Source organism: Mastacembelus armatus, chromosome 4 (genome assembly GCF_900324485.2).
Source record: "Mastacembelus armatus chromosome 4, fMasArm1.2, whole genome shotgun sequence".
NCBI lineage: Eukaryota > Metazoa > Chordata > Actinopteri > Synbranchiformes > Mastacembelidae > Mastacembelus > Mastacembelus armatus.
In genome coordinates this window covers 2,883,775-2,908,253 of record NC_046636.1, presented here as the reverse complement: position 1 = coordinate 2,908,253, position 24,479 = coordinate 2,883,775, and the positions used below count along the sequence as shown (strand labels likewise).

General features: G+C 40.4%; 3 protein-coding genes and 1 non-coding gene across 4 annotated transcripts in view; all 4 read left to right on the top strand.

The window, feature by feature from the left end:
- Positions 1 to 4,786: 4,786 nt before the first annotated feature.
- On the top strand, positions 4,787 to 9,514 carry fetub (fetuin B). Its single transcript, XM_026323489.2, has 7 exons — positions 4,787 to 5,100; positions 6,268 to 6,381; positions 6,888 to 6,975; positions 7,257 to 7,423; positions 7,749 to 7,862; positions 8,164 to 8,250; positions 8,553 to 9,514. The coding sequence occupies exons 1-7, from the start codon at positions 4,885 to 4,887 to the stop codon at positions 9,198 to 9,200; spliced, it is 1,434 nt and encodes a 477-aa protein (XP_026179274.1). The 5' UTR covers positions 4,787 to 4,884; the 3' UTR covers positions 9,201 to 9,514.
- A 2,071-nt stretch (positions 9,515 to 11,585) lies between these two features.
- LOC113139613 (fetuin-B) lies at positions 11,586 to 14,039 on the top strand. Its single transcript, XM_026322910.1, has 7 exons — positions 11,586 to 11,783; positions 11,956 to 12,069; positions 12,340 to 12,418; positions 12,772 to 12,938; positions 13,151 to 13,264; positions 13,533 to 13,664; positions 13,764 to 14,039. Exons 1-7 carry the CDS (start codon positions 11,586 to 11,588, stop codon positions 14,037 to 14,039), a joined length of 1,080 nt encoding a protein of 359 aa, XP_026178695.1.
- A 1,562-nt stretch (positions 14,040 to 15,601) lies between these two features.
- Positions 15,602 to 15,673, top strand: trnah-gug (transfer RNA histidin (anticodon GUG)). Its single transcript has one exon. It is a non-coding gene; the product is annotated as a tRNA-His (tRNA).
- Positions 15,674 to 20,175: 4,502 nt separating this feature from the next.
- The window catches only part of LOC113139965 (carboxyl-terminal PDZ ligand of neuronal nitric oxide synthase protein-like), a 132,128-nt gene continuing 127,824 nt past the window's right edge, over positions 20,176 to 24,479 (top strand). Inside the window, exons 1-2 of the mRNA XM_026323622.2 lie at positions 20,176 to 20,658; positions 21,032 to 21,103. Of these exons, the coding sequence (XP_026179407.1) occupies positions 20,554 to 20,658; positions 21,032 to 21,103 (177 nt within the window). The 5' untranslated portion in view covers positions 20,176 to 20,553. The remainder of the gene's footprint in view (positions 20,659 to 21,031; positions 21,104 to 24,479) is intronic.

Below are 24,479 nucleotides of genomic sequence, written 5' to 3'. Positions count from 1 at the left end.
CTTTGTTATCAGCAGTTGTCCATGTGTAAAGAATGTACAGTATCGATATACCTATCAATTGTCTTTACTCTTAGAGTGATTGTTGATTGATTGACCCTAATGCAAATTTCATGTTTGTGTGTGTTACAGTATGTGTGTGTGTGTGTGTGTGTGTCTGTTCTTTTATTGCCACACTCCATTAGCCAGTCATGAGGTGTGTAATTTGAGGCATTAGGCTGAAGTCAGTGAGGTGAGGTGTTGGTCATGGGAAATGCTATTTTAGGCCATTTTCCTTGAAAGTGTTGTTCAGCCTGTGTGGCTAAGGACAAGGATGAGAGGATGCATTAGAAAGAATGGATTTGGGACTGAGCACAGAGATGTAAAGAAACTCTTCAGTGCGTTTTTATAATTTCCATTAACCAGCCGCAATATTTGAAAGTGTTTGTTTTTCAATGACTTTGAGTCAGTGCAGTAATTCAAGTATCAGAATAATTTAATGACTGCATAGCTAAAAAGTATGAATGAATTCATATATAAAGAAGGTAAAACTGTATTTTTAGCCAACCTAATTTAGACATTCACCATGAATAATTCAGTCACTCTCTAACTAGTGAGTACCAGCATGTACTGGTCTCATCAGAGTCTAGCAGCTCCGTGCTTTAAAGGTGATTCAACACAGTTGCACTGATCTCTACAGACTGTGTTAAATTCCCTTCCTCGACTACATGATTCTTCATAACAGGAAAAAGTCATATATTTAAAATGTATTTTACAAAAAGGAAATAAACATTCACAATGAAAGGCACTTTTAAAGTATCAGATTTTAAAATATTTAGCATAAGGAATGGTCCCATCAGAGTTAACATGTAACAAGCATTAATCAAAATTTGGCCCTGGGGGCAGAAAAACTGCACACAAACAGCCAACAGTCGAACCATATGTTGCTACAGCTAATGTCAAACGACCACTTTGTCAAATGTTTCATGCAGCAAGCTTTTATTTATTTTATTTTTTTTGTTGCTGTCTGCCCATTGGTTTTAGTTAAGAGTACCTGAAAAAATGCTGATTCTCAGTAATACCTCCTGTATTTGGATTGTATTATTCTGTGTGCACCTGCTAACTCACTTTTCTAAATACAGTCTGAATCGTGTTATTAAGGGCTGCTTGCTCTTAGCAAATTTTCTCTTCTTGTGTAAATGTTCCAGACCAATATAATGAATGTTGCTCATCCTGCAGACACAAAACCACATTAGCCTTGTTCAACTATTGCTCTCTTCCACTTGAATGAATGAAATTCAGTCCAGTATTCACTCTCCTTTTAGCTCTGCTTTGGTCTCCTCCAGCTCCCGATAAAAGTGTCTGGCTCTTCAGCTGTTTGACTGTAACTGTCTGCTGCTGCTGCCTAAATTAATCAGTGAATGAATCAAACAGTAAGCTAAAATAAGGTCTTTCAAGGAGCGTTGGAACATCTTGTATCATTCCCATAAGAGGTTTGTGTCTGTTTCTCCTACAGCAGCGATGGCCAACCCATGTTTTTCAGCTAGTTAGAAAACAAGCAGTGCCGACCCTTGTCTTAAAGGCAGGACTGGCACAATGAAGACTTGATCACAGAGGGTCAGCACAGTGAGGAGGCACTAAATGAACATTAACGAATGTGCAGCTCAGTGTATCACAAGTACACCCTACTAAAGTTAATATTACAGGTCTATTGTTTTCTTTAATGTTTTAAATATAAAACTGAAAATGCAGTATGATAAATATTCGTCAAAGTGGGACCAAACCTGTCTATTCACAAGCACCTGAACACTAAGTAGTTTTCTAAAACAGAGCCAAGTTGCTCTTTACTATAGCAATAACACTGATGATGTTTTCCTGAGAATGTTTATGGCAGATTTGGGTTTATAGTACATGTCTTGATGCCTTGATGATGATTGTTTGCCTTGATTTATTATACTCTAAATAATTATTTGCTCAGGGAGCAGGTGAATAATAGACCTTGTCACAGCCGAACAGCTGTGGGAAACACATTAAAAATATCCTTTCACTCCGTAATGAAACCAATTTTTAACGGGAAGATTTGTCTGAAAATGAGTTTTTCAATATAAAATGCATATATTTGAGTCTCTGTGCTAACAATTTCTATTCATTCATTAGATTTTTCATTCAAATGTAAAAACCAAACTGAGCAGTAGAGAAAACCAGGATGAACGTTTGTGTATTCTTCAGTATGTTATGGACCATTAAAAACAGTAAAATATAAATATGATGTAAGATGAATATGCAGGTGGCTCAGATTCACTTTACACACTCCCTGGTGATCAATAAAGACATATAATAAAGTTATATCAACTGTTCCTCAGTCTTGAGAATTGGACAAGAGCCACACTTGCCGCTCATCCTCTATTTAACTTGTTCTTTCTGTCCTGTCAAGGTTTTGACGTTTTATATTGTAGTGATATAATATTAATATGTGGACTTTATTTTCTCTGAATATAATGATTTTTTTTTAATTAATCCTCAAAATATTCAAGATCTTAAAGATAAATATCATATTATCCAAATGACTGTTCTAAAGATATTCTATTAACCATCAGGTATGAAGGCCAGTTACCTCAGTACAGTACTTAGTACCTCTGTGTGCAAGTGTCCTTTGTTGGCCTGATGCTGCATTATACTATAGCACCACATTGTGTTTAGTGTAAGACAGTGTACTCTAAATTAAAATCAGAGGACTGACACAGTTCTTCTAGGGCCTGAAAGGAAGCCTGAACTTTCAACCTTTCAACCTTAACACCTTGTTATTTCTCTCTTTACTCTGCACGTACAGTCGTCCTGCTGATGCAGTCACAGCTCAATAATTACTTCAAAGTCAACTTTAATCTTCTATCTTTATTTATCTGGAAAACTATAGCATCTATAACTCCTGGTGCATTTTCTCTGAGTGCCAAGTGTTCTTTGCCTCTGAGAACCTACGTTTAACCACCTTTGCACTTGCTTCTTTTTCTTGTGTCTGACAACAACGCAAAAGATGCAGGCACTGAAAGGTGGAGGCAGTTATTGGAACTGAAACTCCCCCTGACTTGGGTTCAGGTCTGAAGCTGTGTTGCGAGGTTTTTAAACATCTAATCCTAACTGTGGTTTCATACATGTGCAGTTTTAAATTTTAAAAAATTCAAGTAATTTCCCTTCATTTTAATAATAATGTGTAAAAAGCACATTTGGTGCTCTTTAGTTGTATTTGTTTTTGAAGCTTCAAACGAGATGAGTCATATTTGTTTTTCTCTGTATTGATCAGTATCTTCTACCAAATGCTCAAATAAGGATCGTTCTCTGTTGACATTGTGGCTAACGCAACCCATTTCAGGCACAACTGACACAACACATACGGTAATTTAGGCTTTGCTTGTGCCAGTTGCCTAACTCTAGCTGTACTAATTTAGTTCAGGACATTCTTCATTAATGTGGTTCATGATGGAGAATGATGGTGTTCACAACATGTTAGTTATGACACATTTGTTACCTCCATTGTGACCCTGTCAGCCCCACAAGAAGATCTGCACTTTGCTGTCTATTAAAGCATCCTTAAAGTGCTTCATTCATTTTATGTATGATTAGTCAGGTCCCAGCAATGGTTACGAAAGGGAATCTGTTCAAAGTTTGAACACAGCAGCTGCACAAGTAATGATTTTTAGCCTGGCGATTCCATGGATTGTTTATTTTGTTATGACAAAGTTCAACATTTCATTATCACTGTAATACATGCAGGCCCTGCAGTGACGGTCTCTCTGAATACAGTTCTTGATAAGTGAAGACCAAAAAACTTAAGAAGTGATTTCAGGTCAAAGTTCATGAATGTGCTGAAGCATAATGTCCCTCAGTTTGTGTCTTGTAGTGACAGAAGGAAAATGTTGCTCAGAGCTGCTCATTTGCAAAACAGATGATCAATATTCTGCAAACCAACGTCACCATTCAGTGATACAATTTTTATTTTGTCAATATTGGAACTAAAGCACTGAACTGAAAATAACCAATTAGGGTTGAGGCTGAATTGTGGTCAAATACTAATTTAAAATTTAAGGCTGAAATGAGACACAAGCTGTAACCACTGATGTATTTTTGCACAAACCCATGAGTAGTGTCAACTTTTTCATTTTGTGGTTTAGGCCCTGTAGTATTTTGTAGAGAAAAGGACATTTTACATTGGACTGAGGAGTTTCAGTGCACCTACAGTGTATGCATGTAGTCTCTGATTTTAATTCAAAGCCTCTACAGCTACATCACACTCAGCTTCACTGTGATATAATCAAAGCATATTTGTCCTGAAGGTGCCAGCTTGTTCATTGATCACAGTGGTGATCTGATGCTGCTTAGATCAGTCAAATGTATGTTTGCATGGACTAAATACTCAGTTTGATGATTCTTTCACTACTGTGTGCATCTTATCACTGTTGGTCTCCTGAACGTGTGTTCTCCTCCGTCCTAGACTGAACTAAATTCAGGACCATGAGTGGATCAAGAGACTTTCAGCCCTGTTCCTATTGATCATGGATGAGTTGCAGGGCTGATTATCTCCCAGATGATAAACTCCATTGTGTAAGTTTGTACAGTAACTGACTGGGTAAAAGATAGATCAAAAGATGCAGCATTCCTAGATCTGACTGTGTGTTTGAGGAAAAGGTGGGGGTCAGTGGTTATATTTACCTGAGATTACATGGTAGGACTGTGATTTTGTAAGTGTGTGTGTCAGAGAGAGAGAGAGAGAGAGAGAGAGAGAGAGAGGGTGTGCTAACAGTAGCAGGATATAAAGGGTCATCCTATCCCAGTCTGGGCATCTCTCCACCAGCTGGTGTGTGTTTGTGTAAGTGTGTGTTTGACACAGAGGCAGAGACGTTCCAGGCCTACACCATGAAGCACTGTGTGCTGTTGTCGCTGTTGTTGGCGTTAGGGTGTGTGCACATACACAGTGCGCCAGTAGAAGGGGGCAACATGGAGGAAGGGTCCTGTGAGGACGTGTCAGCATTGGGTGCTGCAAAACTGGCACTCACCAAGATCAACCAGGCCCAGCAGCATGACTACATCTTCAGCCTGCTCCGCCTGTCCAACGTGCACATTGAAAAACATGTGAGTCATTTCACTGAGCAGCAGCATGACACGAACTAAAATACAACTCATTTACATGTATTCAATTTGTTAAATGCACTATTGTTTTTCCTGTGGAGTAGACTAAGACTATTTACTGTAGGAGTTCCCTTTCTCTATTTTGTCAGCTATGTTTAGACCTTTGACTCACTAACCGCATCAGTGTTAAATTATTTAACTGGATAAAGAATTAAATGTAACGTATGTAAAGCTGAAAGAAAATATTTCAGTTTTATTTTCAACTTATTCTTCCAGTTTGCAGCACAATCTGAATGTGGCAAATCACTTCACTTGGATTCATGTCCCCAGTTTAAGCAAATTACTGATTAATTATTCATGAATGAATTAAATTAAATTAATCTGTTCAAATGTAAGTGCATGACTGTGAAACATTGGTAGGTTAAACTTGAATCAGACGATGACTCTACAAATGATCAGCTGCTGGAGCTTGTTTTCATTTACATATCAGATAAGTGGGTCAAAGAAGAAATGTTGAAATCCTGTCTTGCCTGATGTCCCATGTTTGTTTCCATATATTGGGCAGTCTACCATTAAGCTGATAAGTGAAAGCTTATTAATCAACAACAGGTATGAAGGCCAAAATTATCAATGGACAATCCAGCTTTTATACATTCAGGTTTAAATAACCCAGGATTTTTGTACAATAATGGGACCATAAAATCTTCTGATATCCACATGCCTTTAGTGATATTTCATTGTGGAGTGTCTGTGGTGTTTGAATGAACTGACACAATAAGGAAAAGTGAAGCGTTTGCAGTTTTAGCAAGAGCTACTGTATGTAAGCCTGAAGACACAACAAAGCCAGAATCTGTATAGAAAAGATGAGACATGATGCAGTTACAAGAGATGATTAAAGAAAGATGGATAAAGGTGATTTAGGTTTTAGGTTTGAAACTCATTTATTAGCTGATGAGACACTAGATATTTGAGGCAAGGATGTTTTGAACTGTGTGTCACCTGCACAGTGCAGACAGATTAGTTAAGATTGTGTGAAAGATTAAGAGATCGATTAGTAACTGACCATAAAAACTTTTTCAGTCATTTTAGAATCACGCCCACTGGTCCAGACTTTCCCCCATGTTGTCCCCCAGTGCCATTGTTGTGTTGTTGTGTATGTGTGTGTCACAGGGAGATGCTGGTGAGGTTTTCTACCTGACCCTAGATGTTGTGGAGACCAACTGCAGTGTTCTCAGCAAAAAGGACTGGAAGGACTGCGAGGCCCGACCAACTCATGACACGCCGGTTAGAAAATATACATACACCCTTTTACATATACACACAGTTTACACAAACAACACATTCGTACGTGTACCAGGGGTGTAGTCATCAGGGGTAGAGTGAAACTACATACACAGGGTCCTGACATTGGAAGAAGCATCAGAAAACCTGACACTCAAACACTCAAAAGCAACTGCATGATGTAACCTGCTGCAGTCTTTTGCTCAATAAAAATACTATAATACTACCATTATCATTCTATTACTCTTGAATTTCATGTTTTCTTTGCAGTACTATGTCTTTTCATCTCTGTGCAGTTTCATTTGCTTGCAGCTCCATCTCAGATTTGTGTTCTGATGTGTGTATGTGTGTTCTGCCTGAACATGATGCTTTTCCAAAATTCAGGGATAAACATCATAAGACAGTAACACAGAAATATAAATATTTAAAGTCAAACTTTTGTTTGTATTTGTGCTAAACATGGAAATAGTCAACATGGTTCTTAGTAGTAGTATGTTTTCTCTTTGCAGGTATATGGACAGTGTAAAACCATTATCTATATCAGCAAGGTACAGAGAGTGGTGCGTCTCTACAAATTCAACTGTGTTTTCAGACCAGGTAAAACATATATATCAGTGATAAAAACAAAAACAACAACCTAAACAACAATCTTTTGAATTTAAATTATATAATTTATCCCAAAAAAAAATGTGCTCTAAAAAATTCTGCCACCTTTACATCCTTTCAGCTCATCTAGACTTGTTTGACATAGATTGGCACAGATTTCTCTGATTTTTAATTTAAAATACCATTCCTAAGAAATAAAGTATGCTGAAATAAAATAGAGCTTGTACTCTTGTGATATGCACATATTCAAATCCACTTTTCTCTCTGCCCAGTTCCTGCAACTCGAGTGTCTGAGTTGTGTCCCGACTGTTCATCTTTAATCTCCAAGGACAATGATAACATTAAGGAGACTGTTTCTCTCTCGTTGGAGAAGTTTAACAAGGAGAATGGGCTGGCCAATTATTTTACTCTGCTCAATGTCACTCGTGCTACCGCAGGAGTAAGTTTTCCACGTCCAAAACACCAACACCCCATTGTCACGCAGGAAGTGCAGACAGTCTGTTTGCTATCACAGATCTTCACTAAACATTTGCTACCACAGGTTCTGATGAGGGAGAGGATGGATGCTCCTGAAGCTCAGTATAACAGCTGCTCATATTTAATATGCAATGGTTTTTATTAGTTATAAGTTCTTAAACTCCTTTACTGTCAACATGACTAACTCATGTGCAAAGATCTCTTTGTTAAGCCTATTCTTACTCTTTCTTTCTGTGTGTGTGTGCGTGTGTGTGTGTGTGTGTGTGTGTGTGTGTGTGTGTGTGCAGATGGCTCTAGACATGTATTACCATGCAGAATATACCATCCAGGAGACGATCTGTGCTAAGAGCAAAGTAGATGTGACGACTGATAAGTGCCCTATCATGAAGTGCGAATTCGCTGTGAGTCATGACAAATGATTCTTTCCTGCCTTGGATAAAAAAAAGGACATAACAGCTCTTCATACTATTTAATGCTGTGGTCAGTCAGTTCAAAATTCACTGCATTACATCTACTGGTTCTGAGAGCTGAGTCTGTATTATTCAAAGCTAACTGTATTTGGCCTGTACTGGCACAGAAAATTAGTGTTTCTCCTATTAAGTGTCAGGAAGCAGGAGATTATTTTAGGTGTTAAATGCTGAAGTTTATTATAGCAGAGGATTACTTTGAAACCATCCTTAAACTCCCTTCTTCTCCCCTCAGCATAAGGGCTTCTGTAAAGCGTCACTCTACCGCTCTCCTACTGGTGAGGGTACGGTCAACGTGGACTGTGAAATCTATGAGCCTGAGGTAAGTCTCCCTGAGCCATAATAGAACAGTCACATTTCTGTATTTACTGTTTTTAAATGAATTCACTTGAATTAAAATATTTTGCCTTGTTTAAAGCAAAAACCTCTGCAGTCATTTTGGAATATTATCACACAGAGAAGATGGTCAAACCTCCAAAAAGCATAAACTTGAATTTGCCTTCACAACTTTATGTAACTTGAGCTCTGTATTGTTCTCATGTAGTTAAAGTTGGTTGTAATGGAGGTTACAACACAGTTTAAATCACATTGGATCATCAGTGACTTCTACCTTCGTGTTCTCAGGCTGCTGACAGGGAGAAGAAGCTCCACCTACTGGGCGGAGAGACTGATCACAGCCACAATGACAGTCACACACACGGCCATGACCACGCACACGCTGCCGACCAAACACGCTCACATGACCACGTGCACAACCACACTAAGAGCCACACTCATGATCACGTGCACGCTCATCATGCCAAAGCACATAATCACACCGGTGACTCACCAAACCAACACCATGACTACAAGCATGCTGACGGCGTGCACACCCATGAACACGACCACGAGCTCGCTCTGGACCACGACCACAAGCACGCTCACCTCCACGAGCACGAGCATCACCACCATCACCACGATCACGTCCACAAGACTACAGCCGATGACAATCCAGAAGGCATGATGATGCTGATGCAGGCATGCAGGATGGCATGCAGTCAGGGTCCTGACCAGGTCACGACCCTGCCTGCCTCCCCTGATGGCCCCACCGATAGCCCTAAGGTTCGAGTTACTCTGCTCGTTGGGGATAACCGCCGGTTCCCTGGAAGTGAAGAACCCACCATCAAGCCCTTCCCCACTACAGTCTCAGCTCAGTGTCCCCCACTAGGCGAAGGGACAACCCTGGTGGAGAAACTCTTCACTGAGGACCCCTTGTTCAAGTCAGCTGCATGAGGTGGCCTGTGGAGCTCAAGTAGAAACTGAGAATATATTAAAAATTCAAAGACACGGACTGAAGTGCTGTGAAGAAAAGAAAAACAGTTGACACATTTGCATTTAACAAATTCACAGGCAACGTAACACACCTTGGCTGCTGTTCTGGGTCATATTTGAGCAAAAATAGCCCATAGCTTAATCTCTGCTGTGTCTCTTTACTTTAACCACAAAATAAAAGATGAGTGGTTGAAAACACCACGCTAACAACATCAACCTGATTTTTCTATTGTTGCAAAACTGGTGATAAATAAATAAAGAAAGAATAAAACAACTAAACTGGCTATTTCCTTTTTGCAATCATCAGAGATGAGAAAATATAAAAACAGACCACAATATGCTCACATTCACATGGAGGAACCATGTTCAACAATATAGATCGTTGTATTGAGTGACTGTGCAATTACTGTTTGTGGTTTGTGTGCGTGTGTGTGTGTGTGTGTGTGTGTGTGTGTGTGTGTGTGTGTGTGTGTGTGTGTGTGTGTGTGTGTGTGTGTGTGTGTGTGTGTGTGTGTGTGTGTGTGTGTGTGGTTGGCTGCACAAAATAATGGATACCACAAACCCAGCATTTATTGTATTGATCAAGAGCAATTTTGTGTTAATTCAGCGTAGCTGTGCTCAACCCTCACAACAGTTCACAGATCTCACTACTATCACGCTCATCATTAGAAAAGCTGTAGGTTACATGGATTTTATAAGCAACACATTATCAGAAAAGCTGCTGTTGTATCAGTTTGCTGAAACTGAAATTCACTAAAATCAAAGGCACCAAATAATCTCACGTTAGTTTTTAAATACATTATTTACAGTGCATAATTTAAATAATGTGTTTAATACAATTGGTTTGTTTTTCTCTCTTATTTAAATGAATTCAAAGCAAATGTTTCCAGTCTGAGCTTCCCCATTATCCCCTTTATCTCCTGCTTCTGAGATGTGTGATCCAGAGCACAAACCTGAACATGCCACAGAATCCTCTAGGTTAGTTATCTGAAAATAAAAAAGTCACTCTCTGAATCACAAAGCCTCAGCCCCCCTGTGAATGCACAAACTCACAGTGAGTGCTAATTTATGTGCTGGCAGCACCATCTAGTGGTGAAATTCACAATTTCTTGGATATCTTGAATTTAACATTTGCATGTTTCAACAAAATCTGGTTACAGTACTTTAATGTACCCTACAATCATATTAAGACAATCTGTGTGTAATATATTATATTTTTAAACTCCTGCTAAGATCCAAACACAACATCATAACATCAGGTTGAAATCCTTAACTTCCTTCAGTACAAGTTAAATTATGCCCCGTGATCTCTATGGACATTTATTTGTCACACAAGCTTTATACATTCAGCAAACAGATATTATCTCCATTCTGACGCACAGATAAAACAGACTGCACCTCCATTTAAAGGAAACAGGACACTCATTTGAAGACAGTGATGTACATATTTTGGACAGAGAAGTGGTTCGAGAGAGGAGACAGAGAAGCGATTTATGTTCAAGTGGAAAAACCCTGAACAGGCCTGGAGGGCTCAGACATAACCTGTCTTCAATCTACCAGGCTGCCCTTTTATCTGTTCCCAGGAAACCAAGGAACACATCACATGTTTTCCAGGGAGGACACACTCTGCAGGATCAGAGGGGTCACATGAGTCCACCATTAGATCCTAACAAACCCTCACCTGAGCTCAATTCTTTTGTTCACCTAACGAGTCTATTCAGACCAGGTGTGAAGGGAAACTAACTCAGGGCTGTGGGTCTAATGACTCTCACCTGATTAACATAGCTCACCTAATGAGCCTATGGGACTAGGGATGAAGTGAAGCCAACCTGAAAGATAAATTAGTTCCCATAGCAGCTTTCTGTAAGACTGAGGAAGCTACTTGGATGAGTAGTCAAACGTTTTGAGCTAAAAACTAGAAGTCCAGTTGCCATGACTCATCCTCTATATAATTTCACCTGGATGAATGAGTATCTCCACAGACACATTTAGCAATATTCATGGTTAGCATTGTTGGTAAGTGTGTGCACGGTGCACTATGACCCTGCTGTTTGAGACAGCCACTGACCTAAAGAGCAGCAGATAACAGCTGTTTGCTAATCCTTTGGAAAAGGGAAAAGTCCAGCATTAATCTCACATGTGCATGTATGGACCACAGCCCTGACTGGAAAAACAAGGATTACCTTGCAAAGGAAGATTTACAGACCCATGTCTGCAGTAGTCTAAACATTAGATTATCTAACCAGGACATATTTAACAAATTAATTTTTAACAAATTCATTTCTGTAATTTTTTTTTTTTTTTTTTTTTGGGAGGGGGGGGCCCACTCTGTGTGGGTGTCCAAGGATGAATGTGTACCCGCTGGTCCTATGTTTGGCTTTGCTGCAGCAGTGGGGAAGAGCCAGATCAGACCCTCCAGGATGCGACAGCACTGAGGCAGTGAGGTTTGCAGAAGAGGCCCTGGAGCAGATCAACCAGGATCGGGCAAATGGATACATCCTGAGCCTCAACAGACTGTATGACCTCTCTCACACTCCTGAAAAGGTGAACATTCACACGTGCATGCACAAACACCTGAGCAGCTTCCTGCTCCATCCTGCACTTTGAGAAAGGAAGCAGGATTTGCAGAAAATGGGATCAGGAGCCTTCTTTAGAAATAAAATCATTAATTGAACATGGAACAAACAAAAGTGTGTGTGTGTCTGTGTGTATGCAGGAGAAAAATGGATCACTGTACAAACTGACCATTGATGTTATGGAGACCAAATGCCACATTACCAGCAGGAAACCATGGAAACAATGTGAAGTCAGAAATATTGGTGACATTCCAGTGGGTACCACCTGGGGTTGCATCTTCCCTCTTCAAAATCAACACATTGAGAGCTGCTGCTGTTGTTTACATTTGATTCTATTAAATATTGTTAGATTAATGCCAAAATTGTGCTTTACTTATGTTTTTGAAAAAATGTTAACTGATTTTCACATATTAAAGTTCCATTCCACATGCAATCAATTTCCAGTCAAAGGAAGGCCTGAGATGTTTGTTGACCTGGTAATCAGTCTGTTCACATGTGCAAGTGTGTCTGTTTTTGTTCTTCAGGTGTATGGGGAGTGTGAGATATCTGCCTACATCGACACTCAAGTCAAACTTCAAAACTATTCCTGTGCACTTCGAAAAGGTAAATCAATGGAGTCAATTTGACCCGTCTGGATTTTTGTTTTTCATGAATTTAATGACAGATCACATATTTACAAGGTCTTGGAGATTGAAAATGCTGTAAGTCCATTTTGTTGGCACTTTACTATTGCCAATAATCAGGTCATTATTATGCAGAGTTGTGGTTGAAAATGAAAACCATCTGTTACTGACAAAATACAATCTGTTTTAGCTTTAAATGTTTTTCCACAATTACACTAAATAAACGAAAGCATATCTGGGCTTTTAGAAAGAGGAGAGGGGTGCAGAAGATGGCTCAGATGCTTTATTTTAAGAGACAAAGTTCCTGACCTTCAACCCTGCTCTTGTGTCCAGTTCCTGCGACTTCAGTGGTGAGAGTGTGCCCAGATTGTCCCACAGCTGAAAATCTGAATGATCCCATCATCAAGGAGACAGTCAGTCTCTCACTGCAGAGGTTCAACGAAGAGAGCCGCCTGAACAACTACTTTACTCTGGAGAACATTACAAGAGCCAGTTCGCAGGTGAAAATAAAATCAACTAATTAATCATATTCATAAAGAGAGCAAATGAAGAAATACTGAATAGCAATATACCAGCTGAGAAAACTGGCCTTTCCAGTGTAATTCATTCATAAGGCTTAATCTTTTAAGGTGTTCACATGTGTATCCTACATCTTCACATCGATAGTATGTGTGTATACATCTTGTCTTTTTTTTTTTTTTTGCTTCATCAGTGGGTTTTTGTTCCGGCCTACTTTGTGGAGTTCACCATAGTAGAGACGGTGTGTCCAAAGAAAACAGATGCCTGTGAACTGAGCAGCTGTCCACCTATGGACTGTCAGTTTGCTGTGAGTAACATACTCAAACGTGTTAATCACTTTCATTTCTACAGTTTAAAGCAGAAGAATTTGCTATCGGCAGACAACTGAATGTTGGATGTGAAACTGCAATAATACTTTGGCTGTTAGGTTTTTATTTCCATTAAAACAAGTACCTAATATATATGTATAGGATATTAAGTTTGTAATTCTATTTGAACCTAAGGCCACATTAGCTAATTTATCTTGGTTGCTGAGCAAATGCAGACTCGACTAATTTAACTTTCTTTCCTCTTAGCATAGAGGCTTCTGTCTGGGCTCACATATGGCCCATGAGGACCAGTTTATAATCCGAAACCCTGATGGAAAGACCAGCTCAGTGCAGACCCTGAAACCTGTAGAGGTGAAGTGTGAGATCTTTGAGCCTCAGGTATCTGCCTCAGCTGCACCAGCAACAACTTAAACTCATCTACTGATTTATTAATTATCTCCCTGACATTTTCATATCTGAATCTCTCTTTCTCTGTAGGCTTCCACTGTGGAGGAGCAGGCCCATGCAAAGGCACACGCTGGTCACACTGAGCAGCAGCAGCATTACAACCACACACACCTGCATCCCCATGAGCACGTGCACTCACCCACCTCAGGTGTCATCATCACAAGGCCAAGGGGCTCCCTTGGGACTGTGGTGGATCAGCCTGCCTCTCCCAGATCAGCCCCATCAGCCAAGTCTTGCCCCGGCCCGCTCAGAGACACCCTGGGCTTAGATGAAATTCGAACACGACAGGCAGGACCCCCTGGCTGATACTTCCTGAATGACCCAAGCTAAACCTTTTCTGTATGTTAATTACTTTAAAAAGACAAATCTAAACCTAAGCATAAAATATGTGGGGGGTATTACGTTAACAGTAATATTCATAAATAATCAAGGATTTACATAACTGGAAACTGAAAGATCTCTTCCCAGGAAGGGGGACATTTTAAAAATTAAAGTTTTCTGCCTTAAATTAGAAGTTGACTACTAGGAGGTTTTCAAACTCTGACTTGAAAGGGGGAGAAAGCAAAGATCCCCCCTGAATCTATATGTCTGTTTAAATGTCATAGAAAACATAAATATGATCAAATGCATCACATTTTTAAGTTTTATTCAGTATCAATCCAGTTGTCTGCACATCCTTGGGTACGCTTGAAGCAGGAACTGTGTGTGTCAATAAAATTATGATCAGAGTGAAAGTTTGATTCAGATTAAGATCAGGGGCAATTCGTATTTACAGGGAAACAGACTTCACTTCAGAATCAACTCCTGAGATTCAAAGTGTGACACTCGCATTTTCCGTTCACCCATCCGTCCATCCATACACTATCCAGCCTACCGCTTATCCTGGCACAACTAGGGTCAGTGGGGGCTGGAGCCAGTCCCAGTTGTCATAGGTGGGGTATACACTGGACAAATTACCAGCGTAACACAGGGCAGACACAGAGACAAACACTCACATTCTCCTATTCAGCAAGATTAACCCCCAAATGAAATTCCAATAATGGCCAAACAGCCCTAACTGGAATATTATCTTTCTATTTGTTGTTTATAGAGTAGAGTTTAAGTCTTCATGCTTTAAACAGACTCTTGGAGAATATTTTAGCCTAAATATTTTAAAGCATTTAGAAGAATCAGATATGAATCAGTCAAACATTAACTGTGGCTGATCAGCTCTAAATATTTCTGGTACTGAAAAGGTAAAATCATTATCCTGGCGGTGGGAACTTGTAGGACAGCGGAACTTTGCTTGCATCATCGCCGGGAGGGGGGAGCAAAGCAGCGCTGCACATGGAGGAAGGCACGTAAAGGTATTTCCATTGTTGCAGACGTACAAGCAGGTACACAACTATGAAATCCAGCTGGTCTTTTTGGTTATTTCGAAAACAACCCCTGGTTCTTACTCGTTGCACTATGTTGTATAATGTACAAACAACTACATAATATTACACAAATAAGTTCTATTTATTGAAATGACCGTGGAGCCGAAAGCTAAGCAGCGTGTCTATACGAATAGTTACGGTAACACGTCTCTTTGAATTGAACTTGGCAAACAAACAACAGTTCAGGATAAATTACAGTATTGGAGTCTTAAAAGATTGAATCTCCTCTGCTTTCGGTTGTAGAACAGCAGCTGTAGAGAAATGGAAGTCGTGCAGGTAGATAGAAATTCAGCAAATAAGAGAAGAGAGAATAAACACGAAGAAACAGCAGCGCCAACTGGAAAACAGAAGTATGAATAAATCAACTGAAAAAGGTTAAGTCGTCCTCAGAGACTACGTAGTCTTCCGGATCATCTGTCCTCGGTGTTGAAACTGTCCCACAGATAGCTCGCCGTGATCGTATAGTGGTTAGTACTCTGCGTTGTGGCCGCAGCAACCCCGGTTCGAATCCGGGTCACGGCAGATTTTTAAAAAATCCCTTCAACTCAACTACAACTTTAAAAACATATATTAATGTCGCAGTCTGACTTTGGCATCAGGAGGAAACTACGAATATAGTCACAACAACGCAAGATCAGTTAATTAACCGAATGAGTTTGCTGGATTTCTGCAGATATTATGCTAATGCACTTTTATTATTTTGGTCAAATTTGTACTTTGACAACTAGCATATATGATATTCTATATGTGATGATATATAGATATGCATTATTGAATTTGTACACACAACAGGACATGTCAGTCATGAAAGAGACTCTCATGTGAAACTGAGCTCATTTAAATAATATGGAAATGTAATCAACATGGTGTCGTTTCCCTCATCATTACTTGCTGTTTGTGGAAACTGTACAGGCTCCTTACCCACATAAGTCAGCCTACTTCAGTAATCTTATTTGCAGTCATTCACACCACAACTACGATATCTAATCGTGCAGATCCATATTTTTCCTAAATATTTCTTTCTTGTGTGAATTATCTCTACGCTGGGTTTTCTGCACTTCATGTTGTGTCCACATGGTGTCACCCTTACTTCTGTTTTCCACAACTGAAGCCCATTCAGATGTCTGTCTCCAGCATATGCAATAGGATTATGTTATCAGTTTGGACAATGTAGTGTCAGAAAAACCTTTCCTTTCATGCCACATGTGAGGTTTTTATTTAAATCTACCACAACATTTGGTTTTTCCATTTACATTCTTGCCGCCCTGTGTGACAGTGTGGAGGTTGTTGTGTTGTTGGTAGGTGCTTTGAGACTTGAGAAAGTTATAACCGAACCCTCTGCAGTCATTACAAGCCTAATCTAACCAGAGATCTCTATAAAAGGATTCTCTTCTCCAACCATCTAAGGCTGAGCCATCTAACTGTTACTGTTAATTACATTACAAACACAACTAAGAGTCATTTAACTGAAGTCCAGGCACATTACTTAATTAAGTCTGGGTTGTATAAACCTGTATGTGCGAAGATAATGGATTTTTCTGCCTCTACAAGTCTTTGCTAGTGTATCAGAGCAAGATTATATCTGTGCTAATCTACCCCTGAGTGTGAGCTGCAGACACTCTCTCTGTTTTGTTCATAGTCTATGTTGTAATACAGCTTCAGGCAACTTTATAAATGAATTGTTGTCATCATTTGTTCCACTGCTTCTCTTCTTGTCTTCTTCACTGAAATTCTCCTAGGAAAAGCAGATCTTGTCTGTCCCACATTCTTTCAAATCCGTCATTATTAATTCAGTTTAAAAGGCCCTCAAGATGTGTAAGGCTTGGTGTGTTGTCTGTGCGTTTGTGTGCATATGTTTGCGCAGACTGGTACACATGCAGTCATTAGTGAGTGTGTGCTTGCTGTTGCTTGTGGCTGAGATAGACGCCGGAGGGATTAGGGCCCCTGCTGACACACTGACCTCACGCTGAACGGACGCACCAAAAGAAAACCGAAACTCTTTCTCACACTGACACGAGGCTGATGTGTCTGGATTAATCTGCTTAAGAAAGCGTTTTTGAAAAGATCCATTTTTGGATGTGAAAATCATCAGCTTAACGTGGCCAGTCAAGTTGGTCCACCGTGACAACAAATGCCCTGAGGCACTCCCTCACTCACTCATTCACTACTCCCCATTAAATGTACACCCACTGCTTGACTCAACAGAGAGAAGTACATTGAAATTTCAGACACTTCCTGATTATCATCATTTTGCGTCATCACTAACAGCTGTATAGGAAAAGAAACTCACTCTGGACCTAGACCAGAGCTCAGGTCTCAGCTAACCCAAAATAAACTGGAGTATGTTACCACTTCCTTTCCTTCATTTTTCATTATAATTTCCAGGCTCCCAGTGAGTCACTGTTTCCCACCAAAACACAGTGTGGATCCTGAAGGCCTAACACACAGGTTGATATAATTTCTTTCCTCATAAAACGTCTCCAAAACTGATGTTTAAAGCCTGTTTTGTTTACAAAAATTATTACTTTGGTTTGTATCTTCTTCTCATTCATTGCTACGAGCCTTGTCATGTGGAACAGTGTGAACATCTGGGTATGAATGTGTATCACGCTGCTCATGTGTCATTGTGTGTGTGTGCATGAGAACCACACAAACGGGGACGAGCAAACAAATATAAAAATTGTTCCACAGGACGAATATAGACGAAATGCACCACAGTAACTCCTTCAAAATGCTTGAGTTCTTTGTCATAGCAACCGTAAATCTCAGCTGATTATGGGGAAACTAAAACTTTAGGATCTTAAATGGCTTGTGTTCCAGTCCTTGAACGTATGGTAAAATCACATACAAATAGAAATAGAAAGTAGAAAAATATGTTTTAGTGCTTCCAGACCAAACTTGAGGGTTTGCTGACGTCGTTATGAAATTTGGGATTATGTTCAGACGCATGAAAGGGTCATCTTTAAAAATGCAGCCATCTATTCAATTTCTACACCTTTTTTTCTGTTCATTCTCATGAGAGGCTGAAGCCTATCCCAGCATGCACCGGGCATAAGACACAGGTCGGACAGGACTAAACTAAATGTTAAGCCTACAGTATAGCACAGCCCACCACAAACTGTTTTTATTATAGACTACAGTACTGCATCCATTTTGTGCTATATGGCTGTGAAAACTGTACATGTTGTCTTCTACGTGGAACCATGCTGTTTTTTTGTGCACTGATCTCCAAAAGCCACTTTGTCTAGAGAGCGCGTTAAAAGCCAAAGCCCTGATCAACAGATCAACATGTACTGGAGGACCTGGCAGGGATTAAGTTGCTCTTTATCCTTTTTAAAGAGCCTTAAGAGCACGTGAAGTCCCAGAGAGGGGCACTGCTTGCATTCAGCAGCAGTTTATTGTGGCAATGTTCTTCCAAATACGTGATACATAATGCAAAGTGCTTTGTGGGTCTCAGTGTCAATATGTGGTTGAAAACCTGAGGCCTAGTCACTTAAAGCCTGAAGATTGCCTAACATAGTTTCTACCTGTCACCTACGCAGTGTTCACAGATGAACACAGCTGCAAATGCAGGAATTTGTTCCGATGAATGATGATGATATTTGTGTTTTCATTTGACTGTATGCGGTAAATCAAGATGATTGTCAGGATAAAGGGCTGAATGATATGTGTGGAAATTTGCAAACCTGATGGCAGTTTTGAACCTATAGCGTCCAGAGTAAGTCATATGCATCACCATCATGCTAACAGCCCCCAGGACACCATTAGCAGCCATTCTCTTTAGGTTTCCAGAGAGATGGTGAGAATATGAATTACTGCTGCCCCACTTCCCCTTCCCTCCGCGCCTGGGTCCACCGTGAGGGGAGCGCCGCATCTTTACTCCCAGGGTGACACAGATGGTCTGTGCATTATACAACATGACAACTGCATTAAAGATGAACACGGCTCTGCTGTGTCTACTGACCATGTATCACTGTGCTTTATGGAAGGTCTCTTCCACTGGAGACGCTTTTGTTCCAGGGGCTTGACCAGAAAGAGCACAAGTCCATGGGTTTCACATAAAAAACACTTCAGTGTTTCATATAAGTTTAAGAACTGCACGTGATCCTTAAAGGAGCCAATTGAAGCTTCACATATGTGTTTCTAGGTCTCTTAAATTATTAAACCAGCCTGTCCACTAACAACACTAAAGGGAAACAGTAAATTCAGACACTTAAGGCACAATATTTCTGCTGTCAGAAAACTTTGTCTACTTGTGTCCACAGTATATGTTATGAGCAGTTAGTGATTAGATAGATAGATAGATAGATAGATAGATAGATAGATAGATAGATAGATAGATAGATAGATAGATAGATAGATAGATAATATGCTGAGAATATGTGTATCCTAGACAAAAGAGAACTCCATACAATTTCATACATTTTTATATTTTCTGATATATCATGCATGCTAGCAGATATGGCCACTAGTTGGTAGCCTTGCCCTTTTGATTCTATTCAGGTTTGTGGTCACTGTACATGATTAGTCCTATCTATAAATCCATATTAACAGGGCAGATGAGAGAATTGACTTCCTGGGCTACTCCTGTATCTTTGATGACTATTTAACATAATTAATTGCATTTTTAGTTAAATACAAGTTTATAGTATAATATAATATATAACAGACTTTATCACTTTTGAGTTTGCGTGGTTGATGTTCAGGTTATTTCCATCATAGATGAACACTGTGAGGACCATTTTGAGGTTTTAACCCATGGGGGTGAGAGCATTTTGGCTGGTCCTCATTTTCTGAGTGAGGGAGGTTTCGGGGGTCTAAGGCTTGGCTCTGGGTTTAGGTCAGATTTGGGTTTGGGAAAGTATTTAGGATAAGGTTTGGGGTAAGGGGACAGGGAAAGGCCGTCCTCACACAGATAGCTGCAGAAATGTGTGTGGAGGCAGGAGGGTAGCGGGGTAGGGAGGGGGCAGGTACCAGACTTTGAGCCCCTCCTCCGGAGAGCCACGGTGCGTCTGTGTTCCAATGAAAACAGGTGGCATCCCCGGACTCCTCCAATCACGCCCTCCTTCCGAGCAGGACAGGAGGCAGTACCCGACCAACTTCCACACTCCCCGCAGGAAAAGTCAGGAAAACACATCTGCCCCCCGCGTGTCGCTGTTCCCGCGGTCCTGCATGTGTCGTTAAAGCCGTCCCGGTAAACGTTAACCGGGACGCAGTTCACCGGGGCGCTGCTGAAGGACCTGCCGCCACTTGGCCGCTGCTGACGGCGGTGAGGGAGCCGGGACGGGTCGCTGCGATGGAGAACATGCACTGATCCGACGCGGACTTTCTTGGATTAAAGCGACCCAGTTTGGTTCCCGTTCATCTGTGTCGGTGTGGAGGAGTGCGTACTTGGGGGAAAAATGCCTGGAAAAACCAAATACAACCTCGTGGATGATGGACACGACCTGAGGATCCCGCTGCACAACGAGGAAGCTTTCCAGCATGGGATCAACTTCGAGGCAAAGGTGAAACTATTAGCTAGCAAAGTGCAAATATGTGGTCGTAACACCTTCATTCAGTGATAAGGCGCTGCACGGAGTCTGTCTTAGTTATCCAGCCTGTTTTTAAACCTTTAAACACTCGACTTACTGTACAGGTTTTACACAAAACTAGACAAACCAGGCGAAAAACATTAGGCCACTTTTTTTTGGGGAAAAAAAAAGAATCAAAGTTAATCCCGAGTTTCGGTTAGCTAGGAAAGTAAGGTGTTAGCTAACATGGCTGGGAGAAGTTGGCGCAGAGTTTGTTGTTGTGTTAAGTGGACAAAAATGAAGTGAATGTCATTAGTGGAGTTTATTAATGTGCTGTACCTGTCGTGTTTTACCTTCCTGACAACAGTACATTGGCAGCCTCGATGTGGCGCGGCCGAGCAGCCGAGTGGAGATCGTGGCCGCGATGAGAAGAATACGGGTGAGTTGAGAATTAACGAAACTCCATTTACAATATTGCGCCTTTTCATATACTCGCCTATCATTTACTGGGAATATATGGTGGGATACAAGACGAGTGTGTTTAAAAAAATTAACTGGGGTCCCTGGGTATGTTCGGCATATTTGTTATGTCAGGAAAGAATGGACTTTTTAAAATGAGTCACTCTATTTTAGAGGATTTGTATGAAAGGCTGTGGCTATAACGTTATAAGCCAGACAAATTACGTGAGTTGAAACATTAAAGTGCTTGTGGTTTGGTTTTATTTCTAATGCCGAATATCAGAGAGCACTATGATTGTAAAAGTACAATTTCTACTTTGGTGATTTTTTTTTTTCCTCACTAACCCTGAGAGGAGTTTTCCCAGTTGAATTATGAAATTATATCCTACTGTTTGCTAAACCCACCAAAGATGGTGGAACTGCCTGTTTTCACCAAAGCCTCAGGGAATGATCTGACAAATTACCAAAATGAGACATGAAACGATGCGGAACAGGTGAGCGAGGGTATCAGACATAGGTGGTGTGAATGCTAGTAATGAAAACATCTTGGAGTTGAAATGTGCTGCCTGGCAGGGGGCTTGTTCTGCCACATCACTGTTGTGAAGTTTTCTTTGAAGCAATGCACTGGAGTGTGATCTCTCCCCCCTCTCCTCCTCTTTCTGTTGTGTAAACTGAAGATTTACAGATTCTGTTCAGCTCCAGAAAGTAGAGTTAATCTTAATCATTGTGTCTGCCAGCTTGGTAGCAGTTGGGTTAGCAAACTAATATATGTTGTTTCGGTGGTGTTGAGGTATCTGAGGATCACAGTGATGAACTATATGCTTAATTATTTTGTCCAGTCTACGTACACCATTTACACATTTTATTTACAGTGTTAAAGGGATTTGAGAGAAAGAAATCCATGCACAATTCTCCCGTCCTGTTGTTTTATGTAAATAGCAGCTAATTTTCATTATTTAACCATAAATTAGCCGTGGCAGCAGGTGGGCAGAGCAGAGCAGAGCACAGTCTGTATCTGCAGGTATTTATGTGTTGCAGGTAATTTCAGCTGGGCACCCACTCTCAGATACATGTGTGCACGCACAGTTGAGCAAGAGGTGCAAAATGTTCTTGTTGCCCTTTTCAGAGAAGTGACCCTATAAAGTGGACCTCCCAGAGTGCTGCTATAGCAGCTGTTCTTGGCAGGAAAACAGGCTTTGGTTTGGCTCCTCTAGTGTGAAAATGGTTTGACACTGGCTTGACAACACAATAGAGGGAAACCACAGGTATCTCACTTGGAAGGAAGGTCGCACTGAAAAGCATGGGACCACTGGGGAAACTCTGAAGGCGTCTGTTTTACTTGGATAATAAGTAAGCCAAATCAGTCTATACTGAATGTTGGTATAAGAAGAAAAATAAAAAAACAGCGCCTTAGTGGTGTGTACTAACCTGTTTTGGCAAATGAACCTATTAGACAAGCAGATTAGTTGCTGATAAACCTCATGAAACCTCGAAAGCAGAAACCAGCTTTAATTTCACCAGGTTGAGGCTGCCATCAGCTCTTATTTTTGGCAATAAGTTAAACAAAAAAAATGCAATGTTCCCCATTACCTTTCACAAGTTGAATCGTCTTCAGTTTTCACTGTAAGTGGTTAAACAAAATTGTTTTTGTGGCTTTAGCACTGCGGCTACTCTACTGCGTTGTCACTGTGCTTCATGCAGTTATCAGACTTTCCTGGAATCTGTGTTATAGTCTGAATAAAGCAACATGACAGAGGCTTTGGTCAAGAGAAATAATATTTTATGCTCTTACCTGCTGGGTGGTTTTACTGTGAAGTGTTTGCAGAATGTGCTGGGGAAATATTTGCTGACAAAGGCAAAGGCACAGATCAGAGACCTGTACTCTATCTGTTGATTGAACTGGAATATACAGGTACGTCAAAACAATATAGGCTGTATTACACACGCAGAGAAAAACATGACAGTTTTTCCATTCACAGGTTTTTATTCGATCTATAAATCATTAGGGCTTAAAAGCCTCTCCACACCTCGGTGCCTCTGTTCTTTCTCTACAAGAAGTGGTTATAAACTATTGAATTCAGAAAAGATGTTTGTTCATTTAGCCAAAAGGTTCAATACTTCTTCACTTTAAAATAAATCAACCCTGACATTGATTTTGGATGCATCAAACACAGTCTTTGCTTACTAGTGTTTCAGGGACAATGAACATAATCTAGTTTGTAGTTTTTGCTTTCATGTAACTTTTGATGACTTGTTGATTTTCTTAAAGACAATTTTGCAAAGTGTTCCTTTTTGCAGTGTCTGTTTTTCACCAAGATTCCTATCAGCCCGTCTTTCAGCAGAGTCAGTCAGTGCCAAGCCAGTTACCAGGGAACCGGTTGATATATGATGTCATTGTTTATTGTGTGTGTGCAAGCCACCTGTAGCTGATAACAAACTAATGACATGGCAAAGCAGGATGTAGACACCTACAGTGGAGCAATATGTGCAGCACTACAGGATCTGATGGGAGTTTTGGTGCTCTCATACTCTGTGTTCACCCACGGACACACGTACACACACACATTGTGTTGTGCACGGTGCTCCCGTGTGATTAATAACTGTTCCCAGAATATGACTGGGGAGACAAACTTTATCGAAATGGAAAAACAATCTATGCTTCACTTAGCCAAACTCCCCTGCCAACAGGAAAGTAATTACTTAAAATGTTTTGTTTACTAGTGATTTTTTTTCTTTTTCTGTTTAGGGCTGCAACTTAGTATTGCTTAGTATTATTTGGTGTTTTTATGTGAGCTTTAAAATTTTAGAATATAGAAAAACCTGCTTTTTAAAATTGTAAAATATATTGCATTTTTGATTGATAAATAACTTGGAGGTGAATTGATCTGATCTTATAAGGAGAGGGGACCTTCCCAGTGAATTAAAGGGATTAATTCCTCATTAAGCACTTGATGAGTTAACTGACTGTAAGAAGATTGAGCAGCATGGGATGGGAAGATTAGATGTTTCTGAGGAGACTGAACGAGCACAGCAGTGATGCTGTAATAAGAAAAGTAGAGAAACAGAAATACTTTGTGCAGCCCTAAAGGGTCCAGGCTGAACAGTGTGGAACAGGACTGTTTTAATAGCTGTCATGACAGATCTGCAGGACAATATCAGCAGTTTGTCACTGGGAAGTGACAACATGAACAATGTGTCTGAAGACAGTTTCTTTCTGGGTGGGTGGAAGCTGTGATCTGTACTGTGGTAAATGGCATTATGTTGTGGGGCACTCCTGGGATCGCCATATGTCCCTGACATCTCTTGCAGAATTATGGCTCTAGGAATATATGCTTATCTACCCCCGGGGCCTAATC